This window comes from Colletotrichum spaethianum (assembly GCF_022836535.1).
Source record: "Colletotrichum spaethianum MAFF 239500 DNA, contig01, whole genome shotgun sequence".
In the NCBI taxonomy this organism is placed as follows: domain Eukaryota; kingdom Fungi; phylum Ascomycota; class Sordariomycetes; order Glomerellales; family Glomerellaceae; genus Colletotrichum; species Colletotrichum spaethianum.
This window is the reverse complement of record NW_026054771.1, coordinates 1,963,362-1,983,457: the sequence shown is the minus strand read 5'-3', so window position 1 is coordinate 1,983,457 and position 20,096 is coordinate 1,963,362. Positions and strand designations below refer to the sequence as shown.

The 20,096-nt window shown below is 55.2% G+C and overlaps 3 protein-coding genes across 3 annotated transcripts; 2 read left to right on the top strand and 1 right to left on the bottom strand.

Moving 5' to 3' along the window:
* Positions 1 to 55: 55 nt before the first annotated feature.
* On the top strand, positions 56 to 3,364 carry ColSpa_00532 (serine/threonine-protein kinase RAD53; the record flags this gene model as incomplete). The annotated part of the gene is made up of 3 exons (XM_049266744.1): positions 56 to 2,026; positions 2,081 to 2,449; positions 3,143 to 3,364. The coding sequence occupies 3 exons, from the start codon at positions 56 to 58 to the stop codon at positions 3,362 to 3,364; spliced, it is 2,562 nt and encodes an 853-aa protein (XP_049122701.1).
* An 8,867-nt stretch (positions 3,365 to 12,231) lies between these two features.
* ColSpa_00531 (uncharacterized protein) lies at positions 12,232 to 12,611 on the bottom strand (the record flags this gene model as incomplete). Its single annotated transcript, XM_049266743.1, has 2 exons — positions 12,232 to 12,463; positions 12,577 to 12,611. The coding sequence occupies 2 exons, from the start codon at positions 12,609 to 12,611 to the stop codon at positions 12,232 to 12,234; spliced, it is 267 nt and encodes an 88-aa protein (XP_049122700.1).
* A 5,420-nt stretch (positions 12,612 to 18,031) lies between these two features.
* On the top strand, positions 18,032 to 19,647 carry ColSpa_00530 (negative regulator of sexual conjugation and meiosis; the record flags this gene model as incomplete). Its single annotated transcript, XM_049266742.1, has 2 exons — positions 18,032 to 18,716; positions 18,803 to 19,647. The coding sequence occupies 2 exons, from the start codon at positions 18,032 to 18,034 to the stop codon at positions 19,645 to 19,647; spliced, it is 1,530 nt and encodes a 509-aa protein (XP_049122699.1).
* Positions 19,648 to 20,096: the final 449 nt, after the last annotated feature.

Sequence of the window (20,096 nt, the reverse complement as noted above, 5' to 3'; positions counted from 1 at the left end):
AAAGACCAGACGTTTCGGCAAGTCGTGGAACCACGCTTGCTGTCGCATCGCAACGATGGCGTCGAGTTCGGACGAAGGCGAGATTATGGAGAATGACGCTGTGGAATTGAAGGCAACTTCACTGCCGAAGAAGTTTGAAGGAAACGGTGTTGACCGTCAAGACAGAACCCGAGATAGATACTCGGCCTCCAAATCCCCCGAGCACGACAATGCCGCTAGGCACTACAACCTTCCGAGGCGGAGCCGCTCGCCCCCTCCCCGCGGCTTCAAGCGCGCCCGCGACGAGCGCGACTACGTTGGCGGAGGACGGCAGGACACGCGACGCTTCCGTGTGCACTACGAGGATGGCCAGCGAGACGACTATCGCCGCTCGCGCGTTTCTTACGAAGACCTGGACCGCCCGCCCTCCCGGGGATCGAACCACAGCTACGACAGCCGTGACCGAAACCGGAGCCGCGACAGAGATACATACCGCGAGAGAGACCGGGAGCGCGATCGTGATAGAGACCGTTATCCGGACAAGAGACCGCGCAACCGCACTAGGTCACCCTACCGTCCCCCGCGCAACGACCGAGGAGGCCGCGACGATCACTACAGTAGAGATAGTGGGCGCGATCGCCTCACCGACTCGTTTCGTGGCCTGAAGTACGACGAGCACAGAGATCGAGATTCACGGAATGGAAATACGGCGTTGAACGGGGCCGCTGTAGGGAAGGACTCTCGTGCTTCCAGAGACGATGCTAAACCAGTGAAAGACTCTGCAGACGACAGGAACTCTGCTGTGTCTCGCTCTCGAGACCAGACGTCCGTCTCTCCGCACTCTAAGAGGGCTCGGTTCCTGCTAACGCCGGAAGGCAGTGCGCCGCAGGTGGTCGAGCCCGAACACGGCTACGATGAGCCTGAGGAGCCAACGGTCATTGACGAGGAGGCTGAGATTGAACGCCGGCGACGACGTCGTGATGAGCTGCTTTCAAAGTCCAGTTCTGCGACTCCGCTGCTCGTTCATGCACTGCACGCGACCGACAAGCCGGCCGGCTTCTCCCCAGCACGAGAGGGCACACCAGGCACACCGGGTCCCGGTGACATAGGAACTCCGGGCACAGGTATGAAACCCGGCTCCTCCTTTTATGGCTCCGCTAATCCTTCAGATTTCGGATCACCCGCTCGAGAAGGGAGCTCACCTGGTGCTATTGATATTCTAAACGAGAGCGACCTCATGAACACCCACGGAGGCGGCGAGGTCACGGAAGAAGACGGACCCTCAGCAGCGGATTACGACCCCACCGTTGACATGAAGGAAGATGAGAGACGTGACGAAATGCGGCACGGTAACGTTGGTGTGCATGGTGAAGTCCCCAATGCGCAGATTGAGGCACCACCCCAAGAACAGACCCAGGAAGCACCGGCGAAGAAGCCCTCAGGCGACGATGACGATGATTTCGACATGTTTGCCGAAGACTTCGACGACGAGAAGTACGCTGCTCCCAACCCTGCCAAGGTGGCTGTGGTAGATGAAAGCAAAGCTTCACCAGCTCTCGCCCCGCCCAATGGCGCCATTCTCGAGGGCGACGATAAGGATGGTTACTACAAGATTCGCATCGGTGAGATTATGAACGGTCGATACCAGGTCCAGTCCACCCTGGGTAAGGGCATGTTCTCCGGCGTCGCGCGGGCCGTCGACATTACGAATAAGAAGCTGGTCGCTATCAAAATTATGAGAAACAACGACGCACTGAGGAAGGGAGGTTTCACCGAAATCGCCATTCTGCAGAAGCTCAACGACGCCGACCCGGACAACCGCAAGCACATCGTTAAGTTTGAGCGACACTTTGACCACAAGGGCCACCTGTGTATGGCATTTGAGCACCTCAGCCTGAACCTGCGAGAAGTATTGAAGAAATTTGGAAACAACGTTGGCATCAACCTGGGCGCCACGAGGGCGTATGCTCACCAAATCTTCATTGGTCTTGCTCACATGCGGAAATGCAGTGTCATTCATGCCGATCTCAAACCTGACAACATTTTGGTATGTACACTCATTATGAAGCAGTTTGAGACTATTTCCACTAACCAGTTCCAGGTCAATGAAAGCCGAAATGTCCTAAAGATCTGCGATTTGGGAACCGGTATCGACAAGTCCGACGCAGCGACGGCACATAACGAGATCACCCCGTACCTCGTCAGTCGCTTCTACAGAGCACCGGAGGTCATCCTCGGAATGCCCTACGACTACTCTATTGACATGTGGTCCATCGGCTGCACGTTGTACGAGCTGTATACGGGCAAGATCCTCTTCGCTGGCGACAGCAACAACCAGATGCTAAAAGCCATCATGGAGATCCGCGGAAAGATCACGCCCAAGCTCTACAAGAGAGGCCAACTATCGGCGATGCACTTTGACGAAATGGGCAATTTTGTCAGCATGGAGCGGGACAAGGCGCTTGGAAAGGTACGTAATTGGCTCATGGTGATTGCCTTTCTGTTTCTTGCCGTGTTTTCCTTTTCCGTATTTCCAACGCTTCTGCATTCGGCTTGTTTCGTAACCTAAGCCCATGAACCAATCAGTCTCTGGGATGTTGACTTGGCCGACGGTCCGAGGGGGCCTAGTTGAGGCGGAGTGCGGCTGTAAGCGCTGAGGCGCGGTTGCGCATGCGTATGCATCATCCACATTCTGCGGGCCGTCCAGTCCGAGCGGGCCCGGAAAGCTCGCCATGTCATGCCTTTCGGCCGCCGGGATAGTCATCGACAGCTACCGCGATCAACGTGGTGTCACTCCTTTCGGATCGTTCGGACTCGCATGACTTGCTGGGTCACAGTCCCCAGTTTGGGAGGGTCGGCGAACAAAACAATCCCAACTTCGGAGGATGCGGACGTGGGTAGCTGTCTCAGAGACTATTGTCACGGCCGCATCATCTCATCTTCGCCCCCCCTACACCCTGTTTTGCCCCTTTAATTGCCTCTCTGCACGAAGGGTCCAACGTGTCGGTACGATTTGTCAAAGTTGACAGATGTTTCCACCACCATGGGGACCCGCCGCACACTCTTTCTTTTGTCCCATTCTCGACTTTCGATGCGTATGAAAATAGCAGCATGATTCCCCCATGGATTCGTTCGGTTGGCTGACCCATATTGCTTTACACAGACAACCGCCAGGGTCCTGCCCGTCGTCAAACCAACCCGTGATCTGCGCACCCGCCTCTTCGCTGCGTCAGCGGGTATGAATGACGCCGAGACCAGGGACCTGAACCATTTTGTCGACTTGCTCGAGCACTGCCTGACGCTCAACCCGGAGAAGAGGATCAAGCCTGCCGACGCGCTGAAGCATCCCTTCTTCACGTCGAGGGTCGCCCCGCCGAAGCGGTAGGGTATTGGGTGTAACCACATTTAGGAAGATGCCTTTGGGGGTGATTGTAGTACTAGGTGTCTTGTTTGACGTGATTACTGGGTGATCCTCTCGTACACTCGCGGACAATGCACGCCGCTGAGTCCCGAAGGGGTTTTTGGCACGGGTTATACAACGGTGCAGCAAGCTGCAACCTTTAGCGCGATGCGCTGGTGATAGAGTAGAGAGGATGATGAATGGCAACATTGAACCGCCAACCATCTCACAATAGACCCTTTTTTTCACTTTCGTTGGCTCTCTGTCGATCATGATACATCTCCCAAGTGATGTGGGCCCCTTGCCCGTAATCTCGAGCTTGCTTGTTTTGTAACCCCGGAGCGATACCGCCAAACCACCGGCAGAAGCCACTAAGAGACTTGAACAAATGGGGGGACTCACATCATGTATGTGCGACCGTTGCGAGCCCGGCATGAAAGGGTGATGTTGGAACGGTGCAGCGGTTCGACTTCAAGTCCGAATGTCGCGTCCATGACTGCATGTCCTTTGTCCCCCACGCCTCTTCTGCTTTTCCCCGTCTCCTGTGTCCAATGGGTCCATCACTTTTTCGTTCGTGTTACAAGTCAACACGCCTCTCGGTCGTTCTTGAATCGGTGGTGTAAGTGTACTCTACGTGTATGTGAGTGTGTCGTTGTCTTGGACATGTTGAGCTGTCCGGCGCCACACGCACGGACGGGCAGAAACATGTAGATGCGTTGTGAGAATGAAGATGGGACGGGGAATATCCGCCGTGAGACAGGGTGTTTTGTGTTGTCGCGTCTGAGCCTGAATCCCGTCAGAATGAAGCAGAGCTCGCGGATAGGGGGCGTTGAGAGCAATGGCGCAGGGGTCGAAGGGGTCGAAGGGATTCGAGGGCTCCAGAGCAAGGAACAAAAGGGACCATGTCAACTATTTTTTTTGAGGTGAACTCTTCAGTGCGTGAATCGAGGACTAAGCGACGTCTGTGATGCCCTTGTATATTTGTCAAGTTAAGATCACGCGCGAATGTCAGACTTGGGCATACGAGGTTCGCGTCTCGGCATCATAGTGATCAGATATCGCACAAGAGTTGCCACATTTTTCTGGCTTGGTATGTCAGGTCATCTCTTTCTGCGAGATAGTTCGATCTCGGCCCGCGAATGACTCTTTTGCCATGCTGGGCCTTGGAGGGCACGTCCTCCGCCTTTGGATGAAGCCCACGATCATCCGTGTGGTCACTTGGCTTTGCAGCCAAACCCGGACCCAAGGCCTGATGATGCGCTTGTTGAAACAAAGGGTTTCGTCCCCTGGGATATGGTATGTTCAGCCTTGAAGACATGCAAGTTCCATCGCGAGCACGCTTGCTCATCTTCCTCTCTGGAATACTAGATATGCGATTTCTTTTGGACATGGCGGTATACCCTTCCAATTCATCAAGCACGGGAACTCTATCCTGTCCACGGCAAACTGTGTAGTGTAGTTCCTGGGACACAATATATAAACATCCTCCTGGCCTGGGCGACGCGTCCACAGGGCTTCACTTTGGATTGAAAAAGGACATGATAAGAAACGACATCAGTTCCCGTCCAGTTGTCTGGTAATCATAATCACGTCCAGTTCTTATGTACGAGCTAGGCAGACTCGTACAGGACTCTTCCCAAGTTGATACCCGAAAATGGAACCGGGAATGACATTTGCGTAGGCGTCGTGGACGTCACAGCCGGTAGCAAAGCCTCGTCCCGAAGTTGCTACAGACCCCCAAGTAGCTGACCAGGAGGGCGTATGCTCTGATCTCGCATATCAGAGCAAGTTCGGATGAGCCACTGGAGAGGGCTAGGTGGTAAAATGCAGCAAAACACTTAGAGCAGACACGGCACGTTCCCTCTCGTCTCTGCTGCCTGAATACCTTTCACCGGATATTGAGCTAGAACAGCTAACTTGTCCAATCTACACTTGCCGACTTTTGATAGTTATACACCCACATGTGATCCATAGCAGGCAAGCAACAACCAAGCATCAGGTGGCCTTATTCGTTTGCCTCTGCAAAAGCAAAACATCACAGTCCTAGCCTGGAATACGGCCGGGGCAGTGTTTGCGCATTGGACAGGGCACGAGGCTGACGACGAACAATGGGCAAACAAGGGCGACGCCACAGTCGGAAGCAGACAAGGCGAGTGCGAACGCGAGGCGCGTGAAAGGAAAACACAGCCTTGGCCACTTGGAGGGGGGGCCTAGACGTCAGACTAGTCGCTGCTTTGATGCCAAGTCTAGTCGCCTGCCTTTACACTTGACGCTGTTTGCTGCCGTATCCCGGCATTTTTCTAGGTAGCCATCCTGCTGAACGCGCGGCCACAAGAGAGCGAAGGAACAGTTGCATGTCATCCCAGTTGGCTGTCCCCGGCTCCTACGGGAGCACATTTGACTGTACAAAGGAATAACACATGCTGTTTTCCCCTCCTTGCCTACGACAGAGGCTGACGCGCAATGCTCTAATTAGCGGATGTTCAGGTGAGCTTTAATCGAGCGGCGGTGAGATTCAGGGTTGAAGCTACGTGTACGCATTCATCGGTTGCACAACGGCAACTGATGACGGGCATGTGGACGATGCGCTTGTGGGCCGGCCGGCCGTTGTGGGCATCTAGCCACGGTGGTGATTTTGGATCATCTCTACAATCCCGGCTGCTTGCCCCCAAGTTTGAGGGCTGAGAATGGCGCAAAAGCCACACAACGTGCAATGCGACAACCTGGTACGTTACTTCTACTGGAGATGAGGAGGAAGGGCAGGAAGGATACAATCTAGAGTCGCACACGGCAGCGCCCGTCGGCATGAGTCGCAGGTTGGAGTAGAATGCAAGCTCCCGGACAAAGTGTACTATTAATGCCTTGCGTGGGTGGTCGGACGAGGGTGGGCTGTAGAGAAAGGGCCAGGTATCACGATGCCGTCGTCTCACGGCTCCCGGGGCGGCAACACGCTGGAAGTTGCAATGCAGGCTGCCGAGATCTACGCTGGTGTAGGTGGTTGTGCAGCGGCGTCGGCCGTGGCCGGTAGTGCCGAACGGAGATGGCGGGGTCCTCGATCAATGAGGCGGGGAGGGCGGAGAGAGAGACCGGGGACGGGGGGGACTTTTGGGGGGGGAACAGCCCTGCTGTCAGTCTCTACTGGACAGTGAGCGGCCGACGATCGTAGAGCAGGGCGTGCGGTCGTCGCCTGCGAATTGACCAAGGAGTTTGGACCAAGCAGCCAAGGAAAGGTTTCCTGCGATCGTCGCCTTGGTTGGTCGATAGGGCACCAAGGCACGCATCGTTTCCATGACCCATCGCCCCCTGAGCCCTGCCTTGGCCGTCAATAACGACTCGCAACGCCGGAATGCAACCGGCTGGCCCCAAGGATGTCCAAGAGACATTCGATGCAACCCTGGAAATGGGCTATAAATCGACCCCAAACGGGTGCCAAAGTCTCCTTATGCCCCAGGTGTATTGCCCGGGGTTTCCAAGAAAAGAATGCGCAGATCAGTCAGTCGCCCGAGGTGTTACATTCTTTGTGCGCATTGAAAGACTCGAGAGAGAGTCGATCGCACAGGAAATCCTCAGGGCGCGCGATGGGGTCAAGACCCGTTACGTTAGCCTCTCCCCCCATTGGGTTGGCGCCCGTTGGAACGCTCGCTTGGACTGGTGGCTTCTGGACCCTGAGCATCGGCTGCCTTTGATAGCATCAATGCCTTCGTCACCGGTCTGTCTCAGGGGCAGTGAAGATTGACAGCGTGACGGCGCGACGGAACCACGCTTGACGCAAGTAGTGAGGTCATTGAGCGGTCCAGGCGCGCGCCGCCTGTCCCTGGGGTTTCTAGCCATAGGGATTGCTCGATGGTGCTGTCGGTAGGAGATCTGTCCAACGGCGGTTCGAGCATCGCTGAACCGCCCGTGGTCCTTGGATGCTGGGCCCCCGGGAGAAAGAGCGCGCATACGCACTTTTTGAGATGGGAGCATGACGAGATGTAGTGATCTGCAGGGCGGGATCCAATGATGAATTGACGGTCGTCTGAAGGCACTGGCCGACGAGACGCTGGCACTACATGCTAGCACATCCTGTCTCCAAAAGTACAGGCAGATCGCGGAAGCCAGCAACCGGAGAAGCCCTTCACCTTCACCCCCCTTTCTCGGGGTTGGCTTTCGACGTTTGGGCGGATCGGTGATGCACAGGGTACTCTGTATGAGATCACGGATTCAAGGCAACGGGGAAGATCTCCACCTTTGAAATGTCTCGCAGTTTTGCTCCTTCCCTCTTTGTACTCGCGGAGTTTATTTCGCACCCGCTACGGGGGAACCGTTGGGGGTGTCCTCACGAACCAGGACGGTCTGGTCTTTTAGACTATGGGAGGGACCGGATCCCACCCGCCAAGGACCGCTGGGTGCGCAGGCAATCGGATCTTCAAACCAATCTGCGAACTTGCTGATGCGACATTTACTCCATGTTGATGGGTTGGTGATGGGCGATCGTTGACCATGCGTCGCTGATATCGTCATCGGCAATCCTCTCCCGTCCCTCCCGCCTCTCCACTTCAACGCCATCTCAAACAGTCCTGAGGGCGCATTCCATCTTAGCCCTTCTGTGGCAGTGCCTCACGTATACGAGGGCGGTGTGGAGTTTGGCGTGGCCGTGTTTACAATGTTCGAATCGTGAACTCGCCGTAATGCTCTCCAGAGTCGTCTCCCCCCCTATTCCCTACGTTCTCATGGCATGGGTTCGACTTGTGGGGCACAGAATCCGACAAGTCTGGGTCGGCAATCATTTTGGGTTTGCAATTGACAAGTGTTTCGTTTGGAACACTCTGTTTTGCTGCTGCCCGGCGCTCGTTCGAGGAAGGGAGGGAAGGAAAAAGAAGAAAAGAAGAACCTTTTCGCCATGATGGGATTTCCCGGCGGGCCCCCCTCTATCTGGCATCGACTTCGCGAACCACCCAGGCTGCAGAGAAAAGTCCGGGCTTCCATGCAAAGCATACTGTACAGAACACTGATCCGCAAAATGGAAGTGGCAACTTGACCGTTGGCTTGCATCCATCCTTGATCCAGTCCAGCGGTGTCCGAGTTAACCAGCGTGTGCGGTGTACACTAGTTGTGATTATGGACTCGCCAGGTGTAGGATGTTGTCCCCAATAAAGTGCAACCTGCGTTTAACCCACTCACACTAGAACGACTTGTGCATGACTTCTAAACATCGCGATGAACGTCACTCGTCCACGCCTCGTTGCTGATCAGAGTGCCGGGAGCCGCACGCCGCTGATCGGCTCGTTCGGCGACTTGGGACCAGAAGGTCCGTGATGGGCACTTGAGTCACTCCCAACTAGTCTCTGAGTATCAGACACAGTGAACTCGTAACGAGTTGCGTCGGCCTAGCTCTAGTTTGTTTGCCCGTGTTCGCTGTGGCAATTCTGCCAATTACCTATGCTGTCCAGGTTCGCCAGAGACCCGACATTATGTCTCTGATCATGGCGCCATTTGTCAGCCGCGACAGCCTCAGTCTTTTGAGAGTTCTAGACCGTCGCCACGCACGGCCCTTGCACTGCACTTCCGTGGCAGCGCCTCGTCGTCACGGATCTCAACTTGGACCCTTCGGCCCCTTATGTCGATTGCCCTTTCACGAGGCGGCGTTGGGAACGTGAAGACCGTGGCATTGGCGCCTGGCATCGAGGCCCGACAAGCACGGATCGACCATGGCATGGTCCGCAGGGGTGGGCACAGTACGGTTCTCTGCTGTGAAGGCCATCTTGTAAATGTGTCTACCTAGTCCGTGAACTCAAGTGCGTCGTGTGTGCCGAGTTGATGTCTTTTGGCCCGTTCGCTAGCGCAGGGAAATGAACCGAGACACCATTGGTAGAGCCAACCGCGTTCACCTGACCTGACCAGTTTGACTTTCCGAGGCTCACTGGTCAATGTGGTCAGTGAGGAGGCGAGTTTGAGATAATGCAAATTGAGAGACCGCCGAACGACCGAGGCTTGCGAGGCCAAAGTTGACGGGTTGCTTCGGTGTGGACCCCTGATGAGTGAGCGCATTCGGTCATTCATGACCTTGGTCCCGTCTAGGTATTTGCTTCTTCCCGTCAGCTTACAGGGGAGGCTTGTTGATGAGCGCGGCGCACCAGACCGAGCACAAATTGCGATCTTCCTGGCACTGCAAAAGCAAACTCCCAGGCCACGCAGGCGCCGAATCGTTGTAGACTCAATTCGAGGGAGACCGAGTCTTGCAGTGAGGGGTCACGGGGTGACTGGTTCGCCTCTCGGTCAACTCTTAGGGGAAGGGGAAAAAAAACCGAAGAAAAAAGAAAGTAACCAAATACAATTTCGTCACACGGCAAGCAACGGTCTCCCTTCCCCTTGTGTTCCCTCTCCGTGCTTGGGTCCTGGAGAACAAGATTGCCATGTGGTTCAGGATGGGGCGGGCGTCGTTCGAGGTTGTAATATTGCTTCCAAGAAGGTTCCATCTCACCGGTGACGGTCCGTTGAGTTGATTTCGGCTGGCCCCCTGTCGAGGGTTCGAGCATGTCGCCTTACGGCCGCCATTAGCGTGCCGTTGGCTTGCATTCATGTGTCTCTGGAAAAGCGTCATCAACACGAGGCGACGTGTTGCGAGATAGTTTAAACGGCCCGCATCGACTAAGTCTTGTCTGTAACCATGTTCGAGTTGCAGGATGATTTGATGAGCGCTAGGTCCTTTGCCTGACCAAAGTTCCCTAGCCGAAGGAGTGTATATGATCGGCTCATTTCGCAGGGTAGCGCTGCAAGTCGCATCTATAGCAGGAAAAAGCGCCGGTTGATATTGATCAAACGCTCCAGGGCCTTGTCAAGGACTTCAAGTGTGTGGGATGCCAATGCGCGGCGGCAAGGGCACCATCAAACAAGAAATAGGAAGCAGGAGCGGGCGCGCTGATTGGAACCCACACCGACGGGTTTGCTTACCAGTTGGAGGCAACTCCGGACATCGCATGAATAGATCGGCTCCACGAGTGACAGGTTGGCCTGGCTCCGCATGTTTGAGGTACGTTGCGGGCAACGTCGAACCACGTAGGAGTCCAAGCTTACGGCAGAAAGAAGGCTAGATCTGGCTCGGACTTTTGGAGGGACCCGTTTGATGATGCCCAACCCTGCCTTCACGAAGCGCGCCGCGCCCGCGATGCTGGAATATGTTGTCGACTTGCTTTATGCGAAAGCTTGGAGTTTTGTGTAGGAACGCTGGCCGCCTCGAAGTAAAACCGTGGGGAACCCTTCGCTCCGCTCCGAAGCCCTGACTACGGGGCCATCAGGAAATGACACTTAACAGGGCAGCAGAGCACGTCTGTGATGCACCGCGTCTCAGGTCCGTGAGCCATGCTAGACTGGGGTTTTGGTGACCATTCACACACGATGGCGATGGGTGAACTGATTGAGACCAGCGTAACCTACGAGCTCTCGTAATCTCACCATGTAGTCGACGGTGCATATATCAGTGTTTCTCTCCGCCTCTGCGGCAAGCATGTCACCATCTGCTGGGTTATGTCTTCGTGGAATGTTGGCTCAGTTGCGCCTAGCTTGGCAACTTGGGTGCCAGTTGCTTGATAGACGCACCATGCACTGCCACTTGGAATGCGCAGCTGGTCTGGCATGCCGGCCGTGGAAACAGAAGCTGTCTCTCGGAGACAAGTACGTCTTGCACTAGGTGTCGTCTTTGCTGCTTCATGTGTCTTGATGAACTTAATCCGATGCCCGTAATTTGACATGAGGCCTCTTGACACCAATCGCCCTCCCAACCCAAATGCCTCAACTTAATTCTAAACCAGGCGCATTCCCCGAAAGCATGCATCCCCATGATGTATCACACCGGAGGAATAGGCCTGGGGAGGATGGGATACCGGTGGTGTTTGGCGGCTGAGCGCTATTGTCGAGAAAGGAGCAACATAATAGCGCCATGCGTCTCCTGTGAAGTTGCCATGCGATGTTATCATCAACAGCAAGATCGCGGTCCCCAAAACGAGCCAATCGGCAACGGTTGCGGATGTTGAAGTCTCCGAGAAGCCCGTAGCACTGCGTACAGGAACCTCCACTTCAACGCTTCGACGAATCAGGCGCCGAGAGGTGCAACACCTCCAAGCTGACAGGTCTCAGAGCACGGACGACAGCGTGGCTTCAGCGAGAAGTCTAAACCCGAAGCAACAGCGGGGCGAGGACGCTAATCTAGAGGAAATCGAACGCATGCCTGGATTGACAACCACGCCGTGTCGTATTGGCTAATTTGGCAATTCTGGACTGATGGGCTTGTCGATTACCCATGCTCCGGTGGTGTAGGTTTCAGTCTTCCATCATTTCTGGCCGACTCAAGCAAGTCAACACAGGACGACACAGTTATCGTCCGACATGAAGCCATAAACTGTTAGCTCTTCGTTGCGGGGGACGCAGGGAGACCTACTCAGTAGGTGGGCGTCTGCGGTGTAACCCCGCTAGACGAGACCGAGAAAGAAAAAAAAAGAAAGCAAAGCAACAACAAGGCGAATGTACACAACAGGATGCTGTTGATCAGGAAATGGGGGTTTCGTCCACGATCGTCGTCGATGAAATCGTTTTCGCTCCTTGGCTTGCTTAGACAAACCGGATGCTCCGTCTTGGGCCATCCTGAGATGCTCTGCCAGCTCCACGGCTGAGCAAGCAACTCTAGGTAATGCGGAGGGCGGGTATCTGGTGCAGCCTTGAACCTGAACACGGGGCGGCATCGTGCATCATCTAGATTGAGGGATCAGCAGCAGAGCGAGGGAGTGGCCCTGTATGGTGGATGGCGTTTCACAATCGAGTCTCGCTTGGGGGCTCCCTGTGGGTTGAGCTGCTTGGGTGCTTTGCCCGGCACGTAGTCACAGACGGACGGAAAGCTGAGGCTCGTGTCGCCAATCTGCCGGGTTCCACGGCTGCTCCCTGGGCTCTCTGAGGCTGGGGCCGGTCTCGAGCGGCTGGAACATGTCAACGAGGTCGATCAGTTCGGAACTCAGATGGTTGGGCCCGGGTTGACGACGGGCGATAATGGAATGCGCTGGCAACGTGCCCGGACCCGTACGCGTACCGGCACGGCAGTCAACCATCTGCCGGCTGCGAAGTCTGGTGGTGGCAACCTTGGGTCTTGGATATCGCGTGTCTATGGCAGCGCTTGGTTGGTCGTGGCTGCTCTGCGTCAGCCACCCACCCCTTCCCTTCGTACGTACCTCTGTATTTCGGCAATGGGAACCTCGATGGGCATTGGCCTGCTTGTGCGTATCGTCTGATGGCGCTGACAACGATGAGTGCCCACCCCGTCTCTCCATTACGGTGGCGGACGCAGCGGGCGCTTGGGACTAAGCTGGAGAGTCGAGAGGTGAACAAGGATTGTAGGTTGTGCAGGAGGGAGCGCTGCCATTAGCACGCAGTGATATTGCTCAAGCGCTCAAGCATAATGTTGCGCAGACAGTCATACGTGTAATCCAGAGGACAAAGTGCGTGGAGTATCCGAAGCATAGTGTCGCAGAGTTCGGGACGATTCCAGGGTGAGATTCACCACAAGAAGTCAGGTCCGGTATGAACAGGGGCCAGGACAAGGAGCAAAGGACCGAGACGGGGACGGTGGAGTATCGAGACTCGAGAACGACGGTTGACCAAAACGCCGCGCTGGTGACCCGAACAATTTTGAGATGTGAAGGGAGGGACGGCTGAGGAGTTGGACGATGAGATCTGACAGATGCACTAGGCCGAACGAGGTAAGTGTGGCCCAGAGTCGACGCAGTTCCTGCAGACCGCTTGTTTCTTTTCTTGGCCGCGGTGGTTGGCCTGAGGCATTCACGGAGGATGAAAGCGCATATCTCAGGCAGCCACACGGCAGAGCTGGGAGAGCGGTTAGAAACTGCAGAATGGCAGGAGCAGAGCAGAGCAGAGCAGAGAAGAGCAGAGAAGAGCGGGCAGACAAGCAGACTGGAGGGGCAAAAGCGGAAGGAGGACAGGTGGCTGGCAGGTGCAGCAAGCCACGAGTGCGACCTGCCTCTTGCTTTTTCAGGCGCTTCGGCCTGCTCTATTGTTGACCTACCTAAGGTGCTTTCTGTTTTCAGGTCGGGGTTCTGCTTCCTGCCACTTTGCTCTCCCTAACACGCTCCTTGGCTGGTTCTTGCCCTGCCTTCTGTTGAGCTTCTAGGTGTGGCGCCTCGACCCGTGATTGGCTTCTGAGGCTGCTCTGTCTGTCTGTGTCTTTCTATGATGGAGGCGGGAAGGAAGGAAGGAAGGAAGGAAGCCAGCCGAGCACGGGACTCCGTCTGTCAACCTCCTCCCTCGTCGTCGTCGTCCTTGTCGTCGTCGACCCACCACGTCCCTTTTCCTTCGTCCCTGCACCACTGCTTGACGCCCGTTGCACCCATCGCAAAGACATTCATAGTCATTACCTTGCTCAGCTTCGTCCAACACTCTATTCTGTACATGATCCGCCGCACTCTCGCAGCTGCAGCCCATGACTGTGTCTCGCGTTTTGACACCGCAAGCGCCAACCTCGCCGGCGGTTTGATCGGAAGTGCACTGCTACCCTTTCGTTCCCAACCAGTGCGGATGCTCTGCGAGCAACGCAGCGCACCATCAAACATGCAACGCAACCTTGCGGCAGATTCCCAACTATCACGGCCAGGTGAACAGACAGTCCTACCTTGCCTTTGCATCACCGCATTGCTGCAGCACAGACTACACCTGATGCCGATTTTGGCATCACAGTGCCTGGCCACAGGCAGCCTGCTGTGGACCATAGACCGGGCCTAGACTGGATGCCATGGCACATCACCATATCCATCGTACGCCGAAGAATACCGTCGAAGCCCTTCTCACCACAGGCCGAGATTGTTACTTTCACTGATCCGCTCATGAACTCGTCTTTTTTGGTCTGACCAGGGGAGTGGCCCCGTGGCGCGCCACACTATCAGACTCGAAGAAGGGTCTACCAATTTGCTGAGCGACAATCCTACGGCCACCAAGACCATAGCAAGGGCTTCAGGGACCCAAGAGATGGTTGTGGGCATCTCTCTACGCCCTGCCTCTGCTCTCTACCTACGTATAGGTACCTCCTGGCAAGTGGCCACTGGGCGGCAAGTCGAGAACATGCAACTGGGTGCTGCACTGCATCGTGAGCCACGGGCGCTATGCTGCAACGGGATGTCTGAAATTGCCTATTGGACCGGCGAGATCAGCCTCTGCAGACCATTATATGGGCCTTCACATCATGGTCCATCATAGCTCCATTGTCGACAGCCTCACTCGTCGGGAACTTGCGCCCGGGGACCCCTGCTCCAGTACCTCGTTAGTCGTTACGAGGCTGTCCTCAGTCTCTCTCCTGGAGCTTGTCAGGTCTCTCACTGGCTCAGCGCAACTGACAGTCCGGCATATTTGCTCACACATGGACGGACTAGAACGATACCAAAAGCTGAACACCTTACGGACTAGACACCATCTTCTCATCCAGTTGGACCACTTCCCTTGATGTCGACCTGCTCATTGCCCGCATAGCTGCACTGGAATGACACACGCCTATGGCCTCAGGCAACTCTGCATCGGTACTCTCGCCCTGTTGGCGAATCAGATCTCGGACAGACTCTCCCCGTTCCGCCCGTTTACCGCTCCGAGCCACACAGACGTGCAGTCTTTCTGATAGACGCATGCACCACGCACATCCAACGCAGCGTTGCGGCGCCCCCCTCCTGGAGTTTCTTGCACCAAGAAGAGACATCGTCCTCCATTCAGCTGCCCGCATACATAGTACCCATGATGCTAATCCACTTTTCTGTTCATGGAACGTAATCCTGGCCCGTCCATTCAAACGGTCGTTCCTAATCTCAGGCCCATGTGCGACCCATGACCACATTGGCCGCTGCCGCTGGGGATCGAAGAAAAGTCCCTTCCAAAGGCAATCCGAATCTTGTTTCTTTCGCCCGCCTTGTGACTCCACACTCACCGAATACAAGCATGTTCCTCCGCTTGCTGCTGGAGCTGCCCCGTCTACGGCCCAGCTGGCCTACCGCCTGTCACCTGTCACCTGTACCGTTGCAAGAGACTGCAGTTGCTCATCGTTTGCCGCGCTCGTATCGTAGTACTGAAGTTTTGATGAGACGGGCCCAGCTTGACCGGCCACAGCGGCCCACGGCGGGCCAAAAAAGAAGAAGGGAAAAAAAAACTATTGCTAGACCGCCGTCTTGCATGGGTCCTTTGCCCATATTCGGACCTGTCGCCAGCAAACATGGACAACACAGCCCAAGCTTGTTGACTGGCGTCGCCCAACCTGCACAGTACACTTACACAACCATGGTTCCCCGAGTACTAGCGCTACCAAGAGTGTGGTATCGATGTGAACACATTTTACCATCACTCTCACCTAGACAATCGTGCGGCTTGCCTAGCCATTCACATCGACTCGACCTTGAGAGTATCTAGCTCGGCACCAATTACCAATACTTTGCCGGTCCGGGAACACCTTTCATTGGTCTGTGGACGCTAACAGTCATCACCACGTCTCTGTCCTCTAGCCACTCGACGCAAGCATCCGCTCAAGCCGGATATAACGAAGGCTGATTGGTTGTAGCAAGCCTTGTCAGCCAATCATTGCGAAGAAATAACCTGCGCAAACTGCAGATGGGAGGAGCGGTGCAGCCACAAGGCCCACGCCTGCGACCAGCAGCCCTGGAGGATGCTCGCTTGCAAGCCCAAGGCCAATCAGTGCCGCCATGAGGCCTGATCGGGAAGCGATGGGCAGCCAGTGAGCCAAGCAAAACTCGTGTGGCATTGATCCGTCGCCAGCCTGCGAGGCAGCTTCTGCAACAGAAAGGCAGCCGGCCACCGAAGCCCACACTCACCTACTCCCGGACTTCATGCAAACGGCATGCCAAGCACCTCACAGGCTGGTACTTCAGCTACGAGACCAAGACAGTGAGCCAATCAGCCTTTGCTGCTTCTAGGCATCCCAACTTATTCGTTCACAGTGCTGTTTGGCGGTAGTCGCAGAGTGCTTTGCTACCTGGTATCAGCAGCACCTATGACTACCAACCACGCGGCATTGATGATAGCTTTGGTTCCAAGTACGGGGGTCATAATAAGCCATAGCACACATCACATCGTTCGGCAGCCTCCCAGGTCGCGGTGAAGGATTATGTGTCTCATTCCATTATGGTTCGACTGCACTTCCATGCCTCCTTCAAAACATTCTCAAGGTTGTTTTGGTCAGCTTAATGCCTTTAGCCCTGGGCAACCTGACCAAAAAAAAAATTACAAGAAAAAACAAGAAAAAAACGGGCACGTTCGCCCTGCGGCAATCGAAGCCGGGGCAAGTTGAAGAGAGAAGAAAAGAAAACTGCACATCACAAGTCACGGTGCTACGTGCCGCCTCGCCATATGACGATGCTCACCCAACGAAGGTCCTAGGGAAGGGCGACCGGCCAGTTCCACATAGTAGAGACCAGCATGAGCACAGGGCCCCAATTCACGAGAAGTAAAGTGAAGTGAAAGGGCAAAGAGCAAGAGACAGATTGTGTTCCCTTCGTCAGGGTCGTCCCATGCGTGGGCTAGGAGGCGCCGACTCACGCACGCCCCGTTTCTTCGACACCCATCGGCCATCCGTTTCGTCTGACACACCTCAGCTAGTAACCGTGGCAGGGGTCGATGGAGCACGGCTGGGGTGATGGATGAGAGTCATCACAACAGACCACACACACACACGCCTACCCACACTTCACCCCCTTGGGACGGGGCCACTTTACCTGGTGCGTCAGACAATACCTGCTCGTATATTGCGCAGAGTCGCCAATCAGCGGTGCTAGTGTCGTCCTAGTGGCTGCTCTGGCTGCTCCAACAGAGAAACTCTGCTGGTCACTCGCCTACCCCCTCGTCTTCCGACCACACCCTTCCCACACGCCCTCTCCCTCAATCTTAGCACCAAGCCGACACACAGGCCTCAGGCCACTCCCAACTCTAACCCACTGGCCCGCCGCTCACGTCGAACTCAAGAATAGATGGTGCATTAGTGGACCCATGGCTAAGACATGGCAAGCTGCTCATCCCTGTACTAGTAATGTCGAAGACGACCGGGGGTCCCAGGAGCCACCATCGATGGTGGATGCTCCACGCAACACGCCTCGACAAGGGTACGTAGACGTAGCGTTAACATCATTTCGCCTCGTTCCTCATCGGGGTGGTGGCAGTCATTATCAACCACCCATATCCCACCGTCGTGCAGCTGTGCAGAACTCACTTCGAGACTCAATCACCAACTCTTCCAACTACGCTCCTTCCCGTCGACCTCTTTACATCTCCTCACGATCCTCGGGAGCACTGGATTCTCAGTCACCCTTCAGCCTCCGACCAAACGAACCACCTGTACCGACCTCACCGCTCTCTCCCACCCTAGGCGACCAGTACGTGTTTGACTCGTTGACTCGACGTCTTGCACCTCAACTTCTCTACACGACCCAAAGGACTCTCGACCCATCAGGCCACAGGATACTGCCCAGGATTTGCTTTTGGTTTCCCAGGACTTACCAACCCTAAGGACAAGGCCGTTTCTACTTTTTTTTTCCTATTATCTTCTCTTCGTTTGGATCTCGCCTTCGAGACCCAACTCAGACCGCCAGAGAAAGGATTCCCCATTTGGACCCGCCAAAATCACATAACATGCAGCATGTATCAGGATTTGGCTATCCCACTCCTCCCGCGTCGCCGGTGTACGACAACACAAAGTGTTCGATCCAGCAGCCCATTACAACAGCACCCCACTGCCAGGCTCGATATGTTCCGTTAACGCCAGAGGAGAGACTCGGAAGATTCCTTGAGGGCAAGTTGCAGTTGGCGACCATTCTGGGGACTGGCGCATATGGCGTCGTGTATTCCGCAGTGGATGTCAAGACCGGAGTCCGTTATGCCGTCAAGTGTCTCAGCAAATTCAACCCAGATGGAACCCCATTGGATCGTCGACAAGTTGCCTTCCAGAACCGGGAGATTCGTCTGCACTACCTGGCCTCGGCCCACCCCAATGTGGTGTCGATGCTCAAGATTGTTGACGACCCTGACTGTATCTATGTCATCTTGGAATATTGCCCGGAGGGTGACTTGTTCTTCAACATAACCGAATGTGGTCAGTATGTTGGGAACGACGACCTCGCCAAGAGAGTCTTCCTACAGGTCCTGGATGCCGTGGAGCATTGCCACTCTCTCGGAATCTACCACCGGGACTTGAAGCCGGAGAACATCCTTGTATCGGACCGCGGAGAGACCGTGAAGCTCGCCGACTTTGGCCTCGCAACCTCATCCGACCGGTCTGAGGACTACGGATGTGGCTCTACATTCTACATGAGTCCAGGTAGGCATATCACTCCCAGGAACTTTCCTATTCCTCAAACCCCCCCCCTGAACACGACTGACGTTTTTCCTTTTCCCCTTCTCTAGAATGTCTGGACCATTCAGCCCGGAGACCTTTTTACTTTTGCGCCCCCAATGATGTCTGGAGCCTCGGAGTTATCCTGGTCAACCTGACCTGTGGACGCAACCCATGGAAGCAAGCCTCTTTCGAGGACTCTACCTACCGGGCTTATACCCGATGCCCAGAGACCCTGAAGAGCATCCTCCCAGTGTCGGATGAACTGAACGACATCTTGGGAAGGATTTTCACGCGGAACCCGGATCAGAGGATTACTTTGCCCGAGTTGAAAGCCAGGATCCAGGCATGCTCGAGATTTACCATCCCGGCGATGCCTACTGCCGTGCTTTCGACACCAGCTTCGCCCGAGCACATCACCGAATACGTTACATGCGAGGACACTGTTGTCGACGACTACGATAACGCCCTTTCACCTGCCTCGTCTTCCTCTGACGAAGGCTCCACATGCTCATCTGACGACGGTTCCCTCACTTCGAGTGGCTCGACTATCGATGACCTTGATGAGGAGTTTCTCCAGGAACAGCAGGAGACTATGGCGTGCCACGCTCAAGCATTCGAACCAGAGGATCCCAGGACAGCCTTCTTCCCTACTCAGGAGTTTGTTCCCCACCAATACACAGGACCTGTGCCGTCGCCGGCGGCAGGACCGGAACCCATTCACGCTCAGATGCCTGTACCTGGCCCAATGCCGACTCAGGTTCACATGCAGGCACCAAGCTGTCCGCCAAAGTCTTTCGTCCAGTTTTGGTGGGGAGATGTGTTGAAGTATGCTCAGCAGGCCCCTGCCATTCATCCTCACGTTCCCTTTCACCATCAGGTCCCCATCTTCTCTCATCCCCAAGGCTGCTACTAGCCATCATATCCGTTACGCCAATCTCTCCCCAAGGATACCAACATATACCCCTGGACTTGTCGGCGAATCTACTGAACATCTAATCATACCAACGTTTTACCCATGGACGAGACGACCCATGAGGATACCTAATTCCGTTACGAGAGACGCGGATCAATTTATACCATTGGATTACCATCCCGGAGAGGATTTTCTCAAAAAGCCCAGCGAAAAAAAGGCCCGGAACTTTGTGTTTTTTCTTTCTCACCTGCACTCTTGCAAGAAGTGGTGTTTGTGTTTGTTTTACTATGTTTTGTTACTTGTCATTTCAGCGCGGAGTTGGGACTCGGAAAGACGATGGTGGAATGGTTGACTCTGCTATGGAAAGCCCAGGGATGCATACAAGGCGCAAGAGGATACAGAGATGGGGGGAGGGTTGGAGTTTCTTTGTTTTCAAGGGGATGTCGCAT